General features: G+C 31.0%; 1 protein-coding gene across 2 annotated transcripts in view; it reads right to left on the bottom strand.

The window, feature by feature from the left end:
• Window positions 1–21,751, bottom strand: part of LOC134712000 (uncharacterized) — a 46,661-nt gene extending 24,910 nt beyond the window's left edge. The window contains exons 1-2 of one of the 2 annotated variants that reach the window (XM_063573079.1): window positions 21,665–21,751; window positions 1,499–2,158 (exon numbers count right to left, since the gene is read on the bottom strand). In XM_063573079.1, the coding sequence (XP_063429149.1) occupies window positions 1,499–2,129 (631 nt within the window). In that variant the 5' untranslated portion in view covers window positions 2,130–2,158; window positions 21,665–21,751. Of the gene's footprint in view, window positions 1–1,498; window positions 2,159–9,071; window positions 9,308–21,664 lie in introns of those variants that run through there. The other variant, XM_063573078.1, reaches the window with a different exon arrangement.
• Window positions 21,752–22,365: the final 614 nt, after the last annotated feature.

Raw genomic sequence — 22,365 nt, forward strand, 5'->3', positions numbered from 1 at the left:
CAGGTTTTCAACATCGTATGAGTTAAGAAATGTATACTACATATGCGGGTGAAGTTAGTATGTGTTCGGTCTAAGGTGAGGAAATTCATGATGACTAACTTGAAATCGTTTCATTCTTCAAAGACACGAGTACTGAGATGAACACTGCAGTTCAATTCAATGTTTATGTCTAAAATGAGGTGGAGAAAGCTATATATATTTGGCTTTTGTAAATCTCAAGTGCAGGGGGATACATTGATCTACTTGAGCATATTGATCATTTTTTCTTTTGGCTAGCATGTTTGATTTTTTGTGTTATCAAAAAATGCTGTTACAAAATGTTACAAATTATTATAAATTAAGGAATATATCTCCTTCATGCAAAGCTTTGCTTCCTTTCAGGGATTTGGCTATACTTTTTGGACCTTTTGGATTAAAGCGATTCATATATAAGCTTTGGTTTTCAAATATTTTGGCCACGAGCAACACTGAGGAGACATGTATTGTCACAATGCGCATCTGGTGCAGGAAAATTAGTACCGTTCATATGATTATTTGACGTTGGCAGGACTTGGGAGGGAGTTATTGCTTAAAATGTTTGTTTTATAGACATTTTGTTATTTTCGTACTCTTTGCAAATAAATCTCTGCCAATTCGATCCAATAATTTCATAGCACAACATGGAGTCGTGAAGAGACATTATCATCGACGTCACACTGTGCGAGTAGACGTTATCCAACTTGCTTTCGTCAAGCGTTAATATGTCAAACGGAGATGAACAGTATTAGGAGTAGAATGATAAACAAATTATAGGGTTGTCTACATACATATTCTATTAATATCATATTGTTTTCGCTGAAATCTCGTCGTCGTCCGTCTTTTTACAGAAAACACAAAATTATTTTCTTTTTATCTGGATATCATTCTTTCCGATTTCTATTCTTCGCAAATACCATCCACCATTTCTTTGCATTAACTTTGATATTTTATTGGTGACATTTGTTAATAATTTACTTGATTGATTGGAAGTTAATTATAGAAACAAGCAGTGTTGAGTTCAGAATGAATCTGGTTCCACCAGAGCAGATCCGATCCCTGTTAATCCATGTGCAGGGACTAGCTTCGTCCTTTGAGACACATTATGCATTTTGACGATTACAAAATCATTCCTAGGACTATTACTTTAATATGAAGTTGGTGGAAAAATGATACTATCCAGAATAATTTTGCATATATTTGTATGAAGTTCAATTTTTCAGCTTTATTATTCATTGTTTTAGAAACAGTTAAGCATAAGGGAAAAAAACATAAGGAAAATGATAAAAAAAAAGATTACGACATATAAAAAAGACAAAATATCTAGATTGATAATCAGAATTGTTGCCTAATCATTAATCGTCTTTATCAGTTAAAAAAAGAGGGAAAATCTAAATGAAAACATGCGAAGGACCACATTCATTTGTTTCCTTGATTTTGGGTTCATAAAATATCTACAAGATAACTACAGTAGATGACCTACCTAAACTCAAGTGCTTTAAAATCTTATGTCTGGGAATCACAGTGGTTATCCGTCGCGTGTCTTTATGCTTAGACTCCGAAATCGTCGTATGCTTATCTTTTGAGTGACTGTCTGAGATATTTAACTGAAAGTTCTCTGTAATGTTGACCTCGTTAGTATTGACTGAATCTTCAAGAGCTGGTTCTTTTGTGATTTGATTTGATTGCAATTTGCTGTCATCAACACTGGTTAATTCAATCATGTACATTGTATTTGTTGTCTCATCGCTCAAATTGTCTCGTAAATTTGATTTTTTTCCATCGTCGTCTTTTATAAACGTGATAGAATTATTCACAGAATTCTGAAAAGAACCTTGCGTTTCTTTGACGTCCCCGCTGCTATTTTTGTATTTGCTTTTATCTTGTTTATGTATATGATAAACTGTGGAATTGTCTTGGGACAAGAAACTTAATTCCAAATTCTCTGTTTCATTTCCGCTTTGCTTCTTTTCTGAGATTGAATTTAAATGGTGTTCATTCAAATAAAGTGTTGAGTTATTTGTTCTGTTACTCGTGACAGGAAATACACAATCCAATAAAAGGAAACAAACAAACAAATAATTAGGTCCGTGAAGAATTGTATCGGATGACATCTTAATACAGATTTCCTTTATTTAGACTCCTGAAAATATAAAAAAAGAATACAAAGTGACAAATTGAATATAAGGTCGAATCATTTTTAAAAATTATATTCTCCAATAATTCTCCTATTTATTTTTTATTTTTTATTTTCATACTTTTTTTACACTTTGTCGTAAAGAGGATAATTTAAAGGATTACCACAACAAAAAAACGTAAAGAAAGACACTACGTGTTTCCATAATTTGATTGTGACCTATGAGGAATATGTGACAATCTTAAGCGATGGTATTTAAGACACACATAGACAAAATATACGACAAAAAGAACGATTTTTCGTTCCCTATTGTTGATTTTCCTTTTTTAGATGGTGATGTTTCTTTGGCACCGTCTTATGATGTTTATATTTCACAGCTCGTTCGCTATGTCCGTATCTGTTGTGACGTTTTTGATTATAACGAACGTAATGGTTAGTTATTAAGGCAGGGATTTCGTAACCATACATTACTTAAAACCTTTACTAAATTTTTCCATAGACATAAAGATTTTATTTTGAAGTTTGGTTGTACCTCATCCTCATTTTAACGAAAAGGTTGTTTACCGTGCCCGGAAATTTAGAAAAGATTCTGGTAAATTTCTCGCTCCTTAAATAAACTTCTTCCAAAAGGTTACCAATTAAACACTGTAATTTTGTCATTGAATATCGTTTATACTGGTATAAATATTGATTTTGTTATCAGTAAATTAAAAGCAAAATAAACATTACTAGTATGTTATATACATACATGTATACACATTCATGGGTCTACAATCTGTTGATACCTATAACTTGGCATTGCATAAGGTCATGTTTTCTCTGGTTGTTTGTGACGTCTTCAACACTAAATCTATTGGATGTTGAATATGTACGGATTGATAATTTCAAAAATTATAAAAAGCTAACAGTACTACGCAGAAAAGTTGTCAAGTCTAAAGACTAAATAAAAGCATGAAATGTGCTTCATTAGAATCGGTAGTTTTTGTGGCATTGGTTACACCTGTTGTGTTACTCCTTTTGGGTTATTCGATACTGTATTTGTAAATCTCATAATGAAGGTTCTTTTATTGAACTCTATTAAGGCTAAACTAAAATCTGTTTTTATTAATATTATAGAAGCCTTTGATTTGAGAGACCACCATACTGTTTCATCAGATATTAATCCTTCAAAGAAGTTTTTGCATATACACATATATCTTCTTAGGTGAATGTGTGTTTTGTGTAAAATTGTGTACGATATGTGTGTGGTATCAGAATGAGTTTAAAATGTAATGGTATTCATAGAATATTCTTAGAATGTTATGGTATCCATTTTACTTATGACTGTTCCATACATCTATATTTCATTTATGAAACTATATGTTGTTTTGATATTTAATTGTCTGTATTTGGATCACGCCTCTATTGTGCTCTTTCAAAAAAATATTGAGATGAGTTGACGTCTGTACCCTTATTCTGACGTTTTAACCTATAACGTACGTTTGTCAATATAATGAAATTGTGTGCGACTGTCATATAAGTAAGAGGTTTAGCTAGCTATGAAAGCAGGATAAATCCACCATTTTAAAGAAAATGCAGGTACTAAGACAGGGATGTCACAGTTGGGATTCATTTGTTTCATATGTTTTAGCGTGTGCTTTTGACATTTGAGAAAGGACTTTTTTATTTGAATTATCCTTCTTGGAGTTTCATATTTTTTGTTATTTCACTTTTTGTTACCAACGAAGATTTTTTAATAGACTTTCATCTATACCGCCGTGAAACCCAATCCCAATTCAGTGTTAACATCACTTGACTTGTATTGTACAATTCAGTATGAATTTTCTAAATTTCTAAATAGGTACATTGACCAGACTATTCTAGACAGTTTCTTTATTACATATTAACATACACGTATTTGCTACTGAAATACAGGAAAAGATATATCGATGAGAAAACATAAATAACATAAAAAATTGCTATCAAAAAATGAATTTCCGCTAATATAAACACGATATTAAAATGCAGTCTAGTTTATTACTAAAACTAGAGGTTCGTTAATAAGCAGGTTGACAGAAATTATTCGTTATTCTAATTTGCAAGTGTTGAATAGGAAAAAAACAATGAATACAAAATAGTGGAAGCCACAGACTCCTTCCATGTAATAAAATCTACATTGAACAGAAAGGCTTCGCGAAGAAAAAAATCCCACTTAAAACCGTGAGATATATCTGTTGCTGAGAAAGTTTGTCATGTCTTCTATTTTAAACGCTTGAATTCACCTTTAAAAGCTTCTGTGGTACATATCTCCTGTTCCTTTGATTACCAAGCAATTATTTTCTACTCGATCATTAAGACTCTTTATTACAATAGATTGATCAGAACAATTGTGATTAAAGGTTTACATTATGCGAGTTATAAAGCATGAAGCCATTACGAATGAAAACATTGTTTGATAACAGCGTAGAATGAAAGTATAAAGTCCTATCATGTTTGTACAGATTTGCAAAGCAGACGACACCATAACAAAAGGAATACAACTGATATGCCGCAGCAAAATTACCCAATATTCGTATGATATTTTTTTTTAAAATAGGTAAAGGCTAAACTCTATGTTCAAATATGAATAAAACGAAACATGGGAATAATTAACAACCATATGACACAGACGCACACACACATCCCAAATATATCATTAGGTTAACATAAGGTCAGGAAAAAACAAAGACAAGATTATACACATCATGTCAATCTCTCAATCAGCTGGAATAAAGAGGAAATTTGAAGAAATTGAACAAAGACTATGTTTTAAAATATTACGAAAAAACGAAATAGTTGACAGGATCCTGACTTGCCTAATACAGTGCCAGTCTTTGTAAGAATCAGGCAATTTTGAAAAAAATCAAAACATGGCTGAAAAAACCCACATACCTAGCCATCCTATTTTGAAGTAACACTCATCCTGAGTTAGAAATGGTAGGTCTTTAGTGTCTGCGTGTCTGGTAACTTGAGCAATCTTTAGATAAACTTTGGTTAGAATGATAGCAAATTACAGAGTTAGCTCACCTTAATTTGCATCGTTATACATTTTGAACAAAAATTAATGTCAACATGAGTGGGTTTTTGTTTGTCATGTTTTCACCACTGCCTGATTCTTAGGTAGACTATTACTTACATGTATTACATGTACATACGTTTGCATTTCAATTTGGTAACGGTTAATTGAATATTGTTAAATTATTGTTCGTTTATTTGTGTGTTGCATTTTAACGTTGAGTCGTTTGTGTTTTCTCTTATTTTTGAGATATTGAGATAAGACGTGGCACGGTACTTGTCTATCCCAAATTCATGTATTTGGTTTTCATGTTATATTTGTTATTCTCGTGGTGTTTTGTCTGATGCTTGGTCCGTTTCTGTGTGTCTTACGTTTCGGTGTTATGTCGTTGTTCTTCTCTTATATTCAATGCGTTTCCCTCGGTTTTAGTTTGATACCCTGATTTTGTTTTTTGTCCATGGATTTATGAGTTTTGAACAGCGGTATACTACTGTTGCCTTTATTTTTTTATATATCACTCTGAATACTGTTTAACTATCATTTAAGTTGAACATACTTAGACTCGTCCAGTTCAGGGGAATTATGTTTCGGCAAGTGCTTTTTATGTACTTTTCTTATATTTTTGACGGTTTGTAAGTCAGTAAAAGTTCAATGATTAAGTTAATATTGACATTAAAAAACCTCCTCACAAAAAGGGCTATTCAAATCCTCTCGCCCTTAGGGCTCGGGGATCTGAACACCCCTTTTTGTTCGGAGGTATTTTAATATCAATATTAACTTATCATTGAACTTTTACTATTACAAACCGTCAAGAAAACTTATAAAAAGGAAAAGAAACAAAAATTAAATAAAACCCCAAATGTTTAGATAAATCAAAACACTGGAAAATTAGATTACTAAATCAAAAATAAGCAAAAATACATATAATAATAGAAGCCTCATTAATCCTGCAATGTAACATCGGAGGTTATTGTTCGGAGAAAATTGAAAAAGTAGGAAAGCAAAATACATGCATAACTTATTAATAACTGCATTGCATATGATTTGTATTCAACTCTTCCTCTTTTCATCAGTTAATTGACTCAACGAATTCTGAAAAATAAACCACTAACGCCAGAACAGATAAAAAAAACCAGCACTTACTGTTAAAGTACCATTATTGCTGACGACAATACCGTTGACATACGTGTGAGTTTGTCTTAATTCTATTAAATTTTAATAATTTATTATTTGTACCTTTCAATCAATATATATCTTTGCATCCAGCAGTCTAACTTCTATGAAAATACACTTTGTGATATGGACTATTCATGTATCAATAAACAATACATGTTATGGTTCTACATTGAGAAATAGACATCCAGTAAATATATCCCGAAGGGAATCTTGTAGATTGGTTATCGTTTCTGTATAATCTAGAAACAATTCCGTTCTAGTCTGATGATGATTTGTGTCATTCGGGGATAAACAAATTGTATGAAACTATTGTCATGATACAATCTATCATGAACAACATTAATACTTTTCTTAGAATATAAGATATTAGGCATGTTGAAAATGTAAATTTAAACAACTGAATTTTTTCTGACTCAATCAACAAAATCCAAAGCCTGTTATGAAAAAAACCTACATAAAATATAAACTTGAATAACTTGAGTGCTTGTTGTTCATCAGAAGATTGTACGTTATAGAGGTGCATAGTAATTAAACAGATATATTTAATTTTTTATTGACTTAAATTGATTAAATATCGGTTTCACTTAAGATAACGAATGCATACGTATATATGTAATTGGCAAAGACCATAATTTTTCTTAAGTCTATAGGTGGGAATTACAGTTGTGTAACCTTTTGTAAAGGTCAAGCGTTTTAACTTTAGATAATTCTACTTTAAAACTTAATAGCCACCTGTCATGCCGAAAAAGGTCTATCCCAATTTAGTGTAGTTAATAAATACAAGAAATATACTTTAAATACATTAAATACATTTTATATAAAATTGAGAAAGGAAATGGTGAATATGTCAAAGCGACAACCACCCGACCATAGAGCAGACAACAGCCGAAGGCAACCAATGGGTCTTCAATGTAGCGAGAATTCCCGCACCCGTAGGTGTCATTCAGCTGGCCCCTAAACATATGCATAATAGTACAGTGATAATGGACGTCATACTAAACTCCGAATTATACACAAGAAACTAAAATTTAAAATCATACAAGACTAACAAAGGCCAGAGGCTCCTGACTTGGGACAGGCGCAAAATTGCGGCGGGGTTAAACATGTTTATGAGATCTCAACTCTCCCCCTATACCTCTAGCCAATGTAGAAAAGTAAAAGAACAACAATACGCACATTAAAATTCAGTTCAAGAGAAGTCCGAGTCCGATGTCAAAAGATGTAACAAAAGAAAATAAATAAAACGACAATAATACACAAATAACAACAGACAACTAGCAGTTAACTGACATGCCAGCTCCAGACCTCAATTAAACTGATTGAAAGATTATGTCTTCATCATATGAATATCAGGCACAATCCCTACTATTAGAGGTTTAGAATCATACTATCATAAAATATATGAGAAGAACATAACCCGTGTCATGCAAACAACTGTTTTTTACAAATAAATGTGTTTAGTTCCGATGCAAAGACCCTATAAGTGAATCAATATTAAAGCCAAAATATGCAATCTTTAATGACCTGACAACAGTATCGTAACTATATCCCCTTCTAATAAGTCTATTTAAAGGTTTTGTTAGTTTCTGATGAGAATACTGACATTTTTGTGCTTTGTAAAGAATATTTCCATAAAAAATATATAGCCATTTGATAAGGAACTTTCCTATTCAATTTTTCTATGGAGCCCGTATTTTTTTTTATTAAATATTTCGTTATATTACCGCTGCTGGTAGACTATCAGGACTCAATGGTATAATCAGCTGAGTATTCAGTACTTCGGTATTGGCATAAATAATAACATATATTTTTTAAATTTTTTAAATTTATGAATTATTAAGAAATTAAGATTTCATCTCCCTGAGGCAAAGTTGACCGTAGGTGTATTTGACTATTATTTATAAGTCATTATTTGTCAAATAGATCTTCCACTGTTTCGGTTCTTATACACCCTTGGCCTTTAAATTTCGGCTGTTAGAATACCTTGTTAAGTTAAATCAAGAATATAGCATCGGATGCAAACAATCTATCAAGTGTTGTTTTTATAAATATGAAATATGACAATTGTTATCCATTGGTTTTTTGTTTGTGCTTTTGTTTTTGCCAATAGATATTAAGGACATTCTGTTTAATTTTTTTATTGGAGTTCAGCATTGTTGTGATTTTACTTTTCTCATATCTATTTGTATATATGCAACCTCTCCCCTTGACTTCATAGACTACAAACCGTTCAACATAAACACAGTATAAAACCGTCTACTGTGTATTTAATTTTTAGTATTATTTGTAGAACTTTTGATTTTTTCTAAATGATTTTGTTCAGTTATTCTCTTATACTTTTTGAAATATATTATTTGGTTATTTTTTCGATTGTTTTTATTTTTTCAAATCCATACAATTTATTTTTAAGTGTATATGCAGCACAGTACGGCGTCAGTATCTGAATCAAATATATGTTGATAGAGACGATGCAACCGAAATGTTCAGAGTCATTGTTATTTCAACCAAAAAATGTACGAATAGAGTATATTTCTTTTTATAGAACATTTTTAATTCGACCACATTAAAGAATTACAATAAGGGTTATCAAAAGTTTCCTTCGTGTTAATGTTTAGCTATTAAAAAATCTAACAAAAATAAAAATGTCCTGCAAACAAAAGAAGCAAACAAATAGTACCATTAACACAAAGTAAATGCAGTAAAACTTACCATTAGAATTAATGTGTATATTCCTTACCGACTGAATATTAGTTGTGTATGTAACTTTTATGATGAAATCAGATATTTTTTCAATATATGAACAATATCATCCTGCAATGATACTGTTATAGAACTAAGCTATAAATCACTCTATTGATTTAATAATTGTCCTTCTAATTGAATTCGTGTCTATTATCAGTCATAGTGTGACAGCATGCAAAGGAACCACGCACCACAGCAACAAACCACATGTCGTACACTGACTTGTAAAATGAAGTATTGTTTTTTTTAAATTCTAACTGTCATAAAATAACTATTCATCATGGCTTACTAGTTCTGATTGGGACAATTTGAAAAACATTGTTTCAGTCAGTATTTCTCTTCAGATGTCATTTTTCATTAAAGGAAAACATTGATTTAAGGAATGTCATCAAGAACAGATCACGTCAATCCGGACGTAAGACACAGCATTAACTCAATCAAGAATTAACATTTTATAATAAAAATAGAAAATCTGTATATCAGAATGTTCTATAGAATTTCTGTCAAATCATCAATTAAACATTCCGTCTTTGTCAAATACTGTTTTTAATGAACATTTAGCTATATGGCCAATGTACAAGAAGTCTATATCATTGTGGCATATTTAAGGGTACATTAAACCTACCTCTTACGTTCTTATTATTGATGCAGATGCGTTGAATCATTAAGGCGACAGTTGCTAACAGATATTCAAATCACATAAATCGACTTAGTAAGAAAAGAAAAATTATAGGTTCAAAACAAAAACTAAAGAATTATATGAACTTTAAAGAAGCTAGAACGGCTGCGTCGTGAAGTAAGCTCACCCTACAATACATCTCCATGTAAATCATTATTCATCAAAATTATAGATCAGACGATCATAAAATAAATCGGCCAGTAAAGGTACTGAATAAACTACATGTGCAATTACTGCTGGATCTTAGCTACAGTAATTTCACAATTGAGAGCTTAGTCATCTATGCAGTAGTAAAGATTACTTCACAACCGAGTCACACTATCAACTTCTAGATGCAAGTCAAAATATAAACGAAGCTTAAATATATATACAATATCCTTTTTATCATACATTGTTATACATATATTCTTTTTATTTTTTTTTGGTCTTTTGGAAAATGTTGTTTGTGCTGCTTTCCGACTCCTCTACCACGATATTTGTTTTACATTCACACGTACAAATATTGCGGTTTTTATCCAACGCAATCATAGGTTTGGACGTTGTTTTCAATTTACAAATAGATTCTTTTTAGTCTTCGTAAAAAAACCACCACCGGTATAAGGTCTGTCTCGTCAAAAATAAAGGAGGAATTCGTTGATAATAGTAGTAGCTCATTTGTCTATCTTAAAATATGTTAACTGATCAAAACAACAGTATTATCAATAAAGAATTAAGCATCTAGATGATGTATGCTTCATTGAAAATTTTATTAGAATTGTGTGTGAATGGAAATTGGGAATGTGTCAAAGAAACAACAATCCGACCAAAGAGCAGAAAATAGTCCAGAGTAACTTATGATCAGTTATGGGTTTTCGACGCACCGAGAAATCCCGTACCCTGAGGAAGACTTAGTCATTTTTTCAGCATGCACCTACAAAAATGTTCCTTTTCAAAAAGACCCCGAGGATTGAAATTGGTATAGAGATATAGTTATCAAATGTGGACTTTCCCATCTGGCAGTATTATCTATGTCTAAAGGTAATTTCCATGTGACAAGTCTTGGCAGAATATGAACGTTAGAACCGAAATGTATGCACTATACACAAAAAAAGAACCTTTGCAACAATTTTAGAAGGTCAATGGATGACCTAGTGCAGAAAAACATTTCTGCCTCTTTCCTGCAGAACTCATATTCTATGAAAAAATCAAAAAAATCTTGCCTTTTATTTCTGTATTAATTGTAAATTCGTTTTCCGTGACCAAGCGTGGAATGTTTTCCGAGGTACAAACGATTCATCAATTAGTCAAATCAGAGCGTTCGACATTTTTTAATGAAACATAGACTTATTCAAAAACATGGATTTGTAATTTTTGTTTCATACTATTGCTTCACGAGAAGGAAAAATATTGCGTCTAGACCCGTTTGGTTTAGGATATATCTGTGTCCACATTTGATTCGCTCCGCCCCTTAATATGCAGTTTAATTGAATTACCGAAAGCCAATTGTTTTGACTGATAGGACAGACATTATGCGATAGATAGAAGGACAACTTTGTTTTAAATCTCTTGTTGAAATTTCAGGAAAAGGAAAGGAATAACACGCATGATTGTCCAAGATTCCACATCTACATCGTAGTACGTGGCGTTTGATTACAAAGTGAATTGTCAACATATAATTTTCTAATGCTTATTTACACTCACAAACGAAAAGTTAGTTTGCAGGACATATTTGAACTTATAAATTGTGTACTTTAAGCAAAAAGGAAAAGCCTTATTTAAACCGGAGTCATAGCATTGCGACTAGTTGAAATTGAAGAAGATTCGAGCATGGTCGTTAAAGTGTTCTAAAATGTTCTTACGTATTCAAAACCGTAGACTGATAATAATTGAAATACTTGTTAACGTAAGTTAATTTGTAAATTTATTGAGGCAGATCATGTCATTAAAATTGTATAAGTCGTAAATAGGTTTTTTTTAACATATATTTTCTTTTACAACTGATGTAAACCGGTAATTTTCTCAAAGTGAATTCTAAAGCATGACATTTTACTCAATTTTACTCAATTATCTTCATTTCCAACGTAAAATAATCACCTAAATAACCTTCAGAGCCATGTATATTGACTTAATAGAATGCAATTTAATGGCAGGTAACAACTCAATGATTGCTATTCCTGCATACTCTATATGTAATCTAATTGCAAATTGGTTATTTGTCTGAAAATTAAGAGCACAGGGAAAACGTTTATGTTTCTATTTTATGTATAAAATAGCATTTTATTGTTTAATGTGTTTGAGTAACTATGATATCTTCCATGTTTACTGCTTAAAGTCAGAGCTAATAATTGAATAATTGTTGTAATTTGAATACAGGAAAAGAAGTTTTGAAAAAGAAAATCTAATTATCAATAATTAAATGATTTTCCTACAAATTGTTAACTTTATACTGAATACTTAACATCATAAATATATTATAAATCAGCTTGTTATTTTCTCCTTTTAACTTTTGCAATGCCTGGACCTTCTATAGCTAGCTGTGTGGTACGTGCAGGACGTACAGTGTCTTACGGTTGTGAATTAATAAAATTAACGGTACCAATTTTCTTGCACCAGATGCGCATTTCGACAATTCATGTCTCTTCAGTGATGCTCGTTGCCAAAATATTTGAAATCCAAAGCTTATATAAAAGATGAAAAGCTATAATCCAATTTAGTTTTGACACAGGAAATAAACTCATCATAGATACCAGGACTAAATTTAGTATATACGCCAGACGCACGTGTCGTCTACAAAAGACTCATCAGTGACGCTCGAATCCCAAAAAAGGTAAAAACTAAAAGGGAAGCAGAGTAAATTACCGTAAAAACCAATTTATTCAGAGTATAAAGAATAAAACACAATTGTTCGAATCAATAATCAATGGGTTCTGATCGAGTGAACTTGTAATTATAGTTAACCGTGTTTTTTCTTTGAATCAAGGTCAAAGGGCTAAGATGAAAATTTCAAAATTTTGTAAGAATTAAATTAACTGACTGTTTAGTAATACGACATATTACTACAACACACACATGATGTGTGATAAACAAGGTACAATAGTTTCATTAAATGAAAAATAGTACAACGAAAAGGTAAATTTGTTAAAAAATATGATCTTTAAAGTTTCAGTCTAATTGTCATACTAAAATAAAAGTATAATCTTTGGGAGTAAAACATATTTTTTTCATAATTGATAATTATGTTCGGGGAGAAAAACAAGTGTGAAATATATCTAAGGATAATTTGTTTTTATTAAAAGTGTAATTTAATATATAAAGTTGTTAATGAACGAACAGTTTTTCCAACATGAATATGATGTACACTGAATTACAGCAATACATTTGGAAATTATTCAAAATTAAGGAATGTTTCTCCCTCATTAATACGCTTTATATTTTGAAATATTTTTGCCTCGAGCATTACTGCAGAGAAATTTATTTTCGAAATGCGCATCTGCTGCAGAAACATTGGTACCGTTTATGTAATTACAAAGTTACTTGTAAAAAATGTGTCAAGATACTTGTATTCGATCCTTACATCGACCCGTAAAACTTACCTCTGGGTACAAAGTTACCCACAATGCATTTTTAACTCTTGTTTACATTGTTTTAAGATAACAGCTTTTATTATATGGTGTTGTTTCTAAAAAAAAGGTTGTTGGTTCTTGCAAAAATAAAGAATGTGTTTCAAAATTATGAATTTCATTAATATGTTTTTCTTATGTAATTTAACAGATTTTGCAGTATCCTTAAAAAGTAAGGAGATTTGGCATTTTATTGCAAAGATACAACTATTTGACAGAGTCTAAATGAAGCGTTTATTGGTAAACCCAATATCACATAGGCAGTTATGACATGACAAAATGTGAATCAAATCAACTACAAAACTTTGATTTATGAAAAAAGCAATAAACAAAACACAAGCCTATAAAACAACAACCACTAAATCGCATGCTCCTGACAGACATACGTTCATAGCCACGTTCAAGGAACGAACAAGTAAAAAGATGTGTTGTTATATGGTTTATTACATAGTCGTCACGTTTTAGGTTCGCACTAGTAAAACGATATGCTGTCCTATGATGTTTTAACATGGACATGTTTACGGTAAGGAAAAGTAATACGATATGCTGTCCTTTGGTATATGACAATGCCATATTTAGTTACAGTAATATGATATGCTCTATAGTTTATGACATAGCCACGTTTTATGTACGAGCAAGTACAATTACATGCTTGATATGCTGTCCTAAGGTGTATGACATAGACACGTTTTAGGTACGAATAGTAGAATAATATACTGCCTTGTAGTATATGACATAGTCACGTTTTAGGTACGACCAGTAAAAAAATTAATCATATGGCTGATGTCACTCCACTCACATTTTTTTCAAACAATCTTTATTAGGAAACCATCTTGAACATAGTTCGTTTACTTAGACGCTGTCGATATTTCTTGATTGCTATACCTTGCGGAAATTACTTGTCTAACAAATAACTGAAGTATTTAGTCTTTGTTCAAGCTGAAAGAGAGGCGAAAGAAAAAAGCGATTCTTAAGCAATTAAAATAATCTTTATTCAACCGATCGGAAAATTATTTTCGGTGACTTATCCGCTCAATATCGTACTTAATTGAGACGTGGAAAAGAGTTTGAACATTCATTATCTGTTGTATTTGCTTAGTCTCTGATGAATAATATTACAAGTTAATATTACCCCTGAGTAAACAGAAGAACATTATTGCATGTATTTTTGACAAAGAGGCACACAGAGTAAACATGACATTCTGATAAAATGATGGAAGAAATAAGAGAAATATTGTGTTATCCGCTGAGATATCAATAAAGTACTCCTTAAACTTACGCTGAAGCCGATTTATAGACAAAAGAATCCTTAATGCAAATGATATTCATGTTTTTAGAGACAAAATTACTGACACAACACATACAGATTTTGATAAAAGTGCAATACATACTATGATCTAAATTAGAATAGAAAACATTGTCTAGTTCGATGCACTTGAATATTTACATGTAAAATCAAAATACCGATACAAGAATTTTTTTTAAAACAAGATAATATATTCGCCTCCTGTCATACATATAATGTAAAGAGTGAAACGTTTAAAATTGCAGTCACGTTTAAAGGCCATATTAAAGGCTGCTTATCCTTCTTGAACCTGTTGTTGAAATGAGATTATTCACCTCAAAACAACTATGATTATATTAAAATGAATTTCCTGATTGTTTCACTAGAATACGAATTACAATGAAATCAATGCAGCCAAGATAACATCTGAAGATGGTTGCAGTTGCAACTTATTCATTCAGGTTGAAGGACTGGAATATCTATCTATATCAAGAATCCATTATTTATATCTTTCCAAGCAAAATGCTATTTAATATGCTTTCAACATTCTCATACATTTGTACTGAGAGAACCAATACGAGGTAAAACATGCACACTTATATCTTTCCAAGCAAAATGCTATTTAATATGCTTTCAAAATTCTCATACATTTGTACTGAGAGAACCAATACGAGGTAAAACATGCACACTTACCGCAGTGATGAGTCATTGATACAGATATGGTGTGTTTGTCTGAAGAATAAAATGTTACCATGAACACTTTTAAAGGGAGGGACAGTCACACTCATACACAGCTACTTTTGCATAGGTACCATTTCTGTACTAAAAGTTTGTAGTACGGGAAATCTACTTTTAAAATTCAGTACTATTTTGTTACTCTAAAATTATTGTAATATTTAGGTACCTGTATTTTACAGTACTTTATTTGTACTTGAAATTTAGGTACTACAGATTTTTAGTTACTACCGTTACATTTTCAGCATTTTGAAAGTTTTTCTATTTCAAATCTCTTAAAGTTAGGATTTTCAAACATGGAATATTGAATTATTTTTGTACCAAAATATTTAGTACAAATCAAGTACTGTAAATTACAAGTACCTAAATAGTACAATAGTTTTAAAGTAAAGAAATAATACTAAATATTAAAAGTAAATTTCCAGTACTGCATTTATTTAGTTCAGACATAGTACCTATGCAAAAGTAGCTGTGTAGGTGATGTGGTATGAGTGCCAATGAGACAACTCTCATCCAAGTCACGATTTGTAAAAGTAAACCATTATATGTCAAAGTAAGGTCTTCAAGACGAAGCCTTGGCTCACAAATTCAGCCTTTACATGAAAGTCTTCTATATATATTTAAGCACAAAACATGTAAAGCCCTTTTTTCATGGCAACCTGAAAAGCAGAAATCTGGACTTTTTACGACACTCAGAGTTAGATACCTGATAAATGATTTTGACGATAGACTGAGACTGTAATCTTGTAAACATATATGTTTGAAGAAGTTAAATGCAATACGTAAGTTAATGTTATTGTCCTCAATTGTTACAGATTTCTAGTCTGTCTGCTCTTTAGTCAGACTAAATATGTCTTACCCGATTTGGTTGATGTTTTTAATTTTCGAAAACTCCCCTTGACGACCTTTCACATAATGATTCTAAGTAGTTTTAATGAATGCAAATAATAGAGCAGAAATAATGCATTTGTCTTTCAAAATATAGCTTTCAATTAGAGATCGTAATGACGCAGGTTAATACAAATAATGATTTTCAGGAACTATCTTGACAGAATGTCATTTCTACAAAGGACACAATTTATCTTTATTATGAAAATCAATAAGTTTAATTTTGAAACAATTCTTGCGAGGTAGAAATTTACCTGTCTCTCAATAAATTCAAGCATATAAATCACTGATTCATGACATCAACATGTATTATTCTACGTACAATATATGCAGGTCTATGTGACAGCCGTTTTGATCATGCTATAAAAATAAGATTGTTTATTATTCAACTCTTCAAAGGAGAACAAATGATATAGAAGTTAAACCTACTGTAACTGTAATTTTTTAAATAGGTATATGGAACAAAACAACCTTATATTCGTGTAAAGTATCGATTAGAAAATCACTGCGATTTATTGTCAAAAAGAAAAACAATGGCTTTACATGTTTGTGCTTAAATATATATATATAAGACATTTATGTAAAGGTTGCATTTGTGAGCCAAAGCTTCGTCTTGAAGACCTTACTTTGACATATAATGGTTTACTTTTACAAATCGTGACTTGGATGCGAGTTGTCTCATTGGCACTCATACCACATCACATATGAGTTTGACTGTCCCTCCGGTATCTTTAGCCCTAGTTTTCTTATATCTGTAAATTAATATTTCTCGCCTGTCTAGTGTTTTCCCTTTGATGACTTAGACAAACTTAAAACTAACAAACAGAGAAATACCGAGGATACGTGTCGTCGGCTTTGTGTCTCTTGAATATTAGACCGCATATTTCCTTTAGATATAAGAAAGAAAAAATAATTTAAGAACACAAATATACACGCTGTAAAAACAGTGATTTTTCAAATATTGAACATGGTCGTTGTGGTAAATGATTTATCATCCAACGCAGAGTGAAAAAAAAGAAACAGCCATGGATGCTGTTTGCTAGTCAGGACCAAAATGATTGATATACATAATAAGATTCGTCTCACATGGAGTCACAACATGTGAATATGAAAGCATATTATATTTTTGAAGCAATGCGGTAAATTAATTTGCAAACATAAAATAGAAATGGAAAGTAAGCATAATTAACATGTTGGAATGAACACGTTGAAAAACAAATGTGTCAACATTTTATGTAAGACTAACTTACTAGAAACATGCAGGGTAGCATTCAAATCATATCTGATTTTTTTTCTGAAATATAGCACTTTAAAACTGACAAATGAAATGTAAGACTGCATATTCAAATCATTCTAGCATATACAAAGCTATGAGATGTCAATTGGGTCCTATGATACCTGTCATCAATAGTGTGCAGTTTGTTACGGTTTTTCTCTCTATTTCCTGATGAAGGTATTTTCATCTCACATTCTCACAAGTTTACGATGATGACCTCATATGTTTTGTTTTGATTTTTATTATCAGTGTTGGTTAAATCAGTGCTTTTCAATTAAAAAGATTTTAAAGCAATATTGAATAATAAATGTAACATGTATTCGGAATATTAGTTATCCATAATATGCAATGTCGTATGCATGTTCAGAGCGTTTTACTACTTTTCCCTTTACGCTTCAATAGTTGAGTCATAAAATTTTGTATTGTTAATCCAAATTAATTGAAACCTAATGACTTTATTTGCATATTTTAAATGAGTTTAATTAGTATTTATATGAAACTTGATATAAAATGGACAACAAAACCGATGCTCTTAGTACGTTAAATTGTGATCTAATATACCAAACAGTCGTTAATCCATAAATATTCAACTAGTGGGTTTTCAAAGCTCTTAAAATATATTACCTCAAGTTTAACTATACCGATCCAACAATAATGAATCTCTTTTTTTTGTGCCAATTTTCAAACCAATGGTTTAAAGTCTTTAAGTGCCAAACTACATACTAGGGTTCATTTGTGTATTCTTTAATTTGTGCTAATATGCTTGGTCTTTATGCCATTTTGTGCTTCTTTGTTACTAGAATATACTTATTTGGTTTTTTTTCAGTCATAAAGATAAAACAATGTGGACTTCGGTACCCATAATTTGACATTTTTACCTAATTTAAAATTTAAAATGGAAATGGGGAATGTTTCAAAGAGCCACCTTGACCATAAAGCAGACAACAGCAGAAGGGCACCAATAGGTCTTCAATGCAACGAGAAATTCCCGCACCCGGAGGCGTCCTTCAAACATATATACTAGTTCAGTGATAATGAACACAATACTAAACTCCAAATTGTACACAAGAAACTAAAATAAATAATACAAGACTAACAAAGGCCAGGGGCTCCTGACTTGGGACAGGCGCAAAAATGCGACTGGGTCTGTTTGTCTTTTTCACGCATCGTTGTCAATATAATGGAATTTCCCGTTTTGAATTTTCCTCGGAGTTCATTTATTTTGTGATATTTATTTAGTATTAACAATTTGACGTTTTGTTTTAGACATTTAACTAGTATATTATGTAGCACATCTCATCTAAAATGTTATAGGGACAAGTTAATCTGGGCTCAAAATGGTCACAATTTATTTTTATTTCAAAATACTTTTATTTATACACTTTAATTTGAAATTTTTGAAAACAATAACTTGAAAAGTGCTTTCTTTTTGTCACAGTTGGGTCTTTTTTTAAATAATTTTAATTTATGTTAACGTGTTCGATGCCAATTAGTAAACGTTGATGGTATGTTAACATATTTTTGTCTTGAATTATCCCTTTAAATGTAAGATCATTTTTTATTTGGAATTCCAACTCGAGCTATTGCAACATCAACCATATATAAAATTCCCTTGTACATTCAATCAATATGCATCAAAGAAAACTGCGCACGTACGTACATCAAAGTACAACTTTAAGTAATGAATATGCAAAACTGTTATTCTATCATTCTATTATTTGCATTGAACTATAAATTCAAATTCGTGCTTTCAAGTACGAATACTTATTATCTATCCAATTCGTTTTAGTTATGCATTATTGCTTCATTCTTTCTTTTTGATATATCAACATTGATATAATCACTTGTGTTGGTCTCCGTATATATACTATCTCTGGGGGTTGATAAATCATTGTATCAACCTCATCAAAAGTCAATATTGTATACTATTGTTTTCAACTTGACATTGCATGCAAAGCAATAACAATAGAAGATTTTGTTGCATCATTCAAGCTTCATATTTGGTTAAAATAAGATAACAAAAAGTAATCAAGACATTGGGTTAAACTATCTTACCTCCTGGTCTGAAAGAATATTCGCATTATTAAATATCTACTTTATCCAACATTCATGTATTTTGTAAACATCTGTGTCTTAAGTGGGTTCGGTTCGATATTGTGTTTTGTCCCATCGTTTGTGGTTTCAATTTTGTATTTTCAATACATTTCCCATGTCTTTGTCAGTATGGTCGAGATAAAGTATGGTGTAAGTCCAAATAGACTTATCAAAGATACCAGGATAAAAAAAAATATATTTACGCCAGACGCGCGTTCCGTCTTCAAAAGACTCATCAGTGACGTTCGAATAAAAAAATATTTAAAAGGCCAAAAAAGACGAAATTGAAGAGCATTGAGGACCAACAATTCATTATTTGTTTGCCAAATAATGCTAAGGTAATCTATTTCTGACGTAGAAAAGCCTTAGTTATTCAAAAATTCAACGCTTTGTTAACAGTTAATTTAAAATTATGAGCATATCAATGATAACTCAAGTCAACACAGAGGTGGTGACTACTGGGCTGTTGATATCCTCAGGCCAACAACTTATGACGTCACAGCATCAATTCAAAATAGTCTCTCAAGACCGGTTTAATCAGGATAATGATTTGGACTTGAATTGTGAGAATAATTGTAAATTTGACAAAATAAAAAAGATGATGTGTTGTGCTGTTGTGAGGTCAGGAATATTACAGTTGTTATCAAATAGTCCGTTTCTATGACTAATGGCGTTTGTTTTTGTTGCACCTCAATGTTTTTGTTGTTCTGTTGTTTTCCTCTTATAGTTTATGTGTTTCTCTCGGTTTAACTTTTAAACCCGATTTTCCTCTCAATCGATTTATGACTTTTGAACAGCGGTATATTACTTTTGCCTTTATTTACCGATGTAAAATTTCTTTAGCTATGACGACATTCCTACCAAACAGACGGGGTTTGAATAATAAACCGCTCTGGAAAGATTTTGTATTTCCATTTCGGTAAGCCATATGTCTTCGCGGTATGACCGTTCATGTTATAATCGTAATGTAAATAGTTGATTAATAAATTCATTAATCATATGTTTACAAAAATCCATACATTATCACCTTAGATATTATTTTTTTCATGTCTGTGCTGACATCTCATTAGAAATCTTTAGAATAAAAACACATTACGGTATACGTTTTATTTGGTCATTGTATGTTGACGTCGTATGAACATGAATATTGTAACTTCGAGTTTACGTCAGAACCTTTATTTCTTAAACTTAAATTGAATTTAACTATCTTAGCTGGTCGTCCTTAGCTAGACATTTTTATTACTCGATTCAACAACCTTAGAAAAAAATGGTCGAAATATTGGCACTCATTTCTGTCTTCAGCCTTTATTATTTTGTGTTTTTTCAATATGCTTTTTGCGTTTTAACCGTTGTCGCCAACAAATTAGCACTATACTACTTGACAATTAATTTATATTTCAATATTTTAGGTATGAGCAATCTTCGAACGCAACACATTAATAAAAAGCATTATTTTTTATTATGGAATTTATTTTGTTACTATTTTGAAACACGCATTGCATTGGTTAATTACAAACAATAAAGAAATATTGAATTGAAATATTTCATAGTTAAAACAAATATTTGATGGTATCTCGAAAAATGTAAAATAACAAACAAATCGAGCTCCAAGGGAAATTCAAAACGGCATATATTTATATATATAATGAAAATCAAATATCAATTGGAGCTGGATAACTAAAGTTTGATTTTATATTGAATCTAATCCCCAAAACAATACAAATAAGCATTGATATAATCAGTAAAAGTTACGTAAAGTATTGTACGGCCAAATCAATTTTAGTGCATAGTATTACCTTTATATGAAGGAAATTATTTAATGGGAAATACTACAAATAGCTATAAACAGACTTGTCCCGCCTTTATATTTTAGTGTGCGAAAAAAGATTTAAAGTTTGCGATTAAAAACAAAGCTTGTAGTTACAAGAACTATAATTTAAAATTGAGGTACTTAAAATCAGTCTAATTTGTAAAAATAAAACTCAAATCGATTAATGAACTTACCAAAACTATAAACGTTGTCTATTTATTCCAAGTTTTTCATTTGCAATAACATATCTAAAGTCAATATTTAGAAGTCTCCGGATAGTTTCTGTGTTTGTATATGCAATTCCCAAAGATCAAGTAAAGATATTTATTAACTAGGAATTGTAAATTATGTCAATCATCGCTGCAACAGACCTAACGAAGTGGCGGTCGATATTATTCTTTTTTTATGAAGCCCTATAGGTGGAAATGTAAGCATTCATTCTCATTAAGAAGATTTTCTATACAAACATTACAACCCGTTAATAGTAATTTATATATAAGATTATTCAGTGCAACACGCAAGTTTTATTCAGAAAAAACTCCTTAAGTACACTAAACAATGTAAAGTTGAAACATACTTGTCTATACTTGATACTTAGCATCTTAAAATCCATTACTCCTTTTTTTCATTTCAGAAACATCGTAAACTCACAATTTATGTTGCAGGAGCAATCCTGACTCTGAAGGTTATATGGGTTTACTACGTCTTTATTCTGACTTTCTTGAACTTCTTTATTTAGGATCCAATTAAGCGAGTTTTATTATAAAACTTATGCTTTGGGAAAACATTAATGTATTATACAGATATAAGAAGATATATACATAAATAAATAAATTATAATTCTTACCAAATAAGCTGAAAACCTTCTGTGAAACCAAACAGATACCTATAAATA

The sequence above is a fragment of the Mytilus trossulus genome, chromosome 3 (assembly GCF_036588685.1).
Source record: "Mytilus trossulus isolate FHL-02 chromosome 3, PNRI_Mtr1.1.1.hap1, whole genome shotgun sequence".
NCBI lineage: Eukaryota > Metazoa > Mollusca > Bivalvia > Mytilida > Mytilidae > Mytilus > Mytilus trossulus.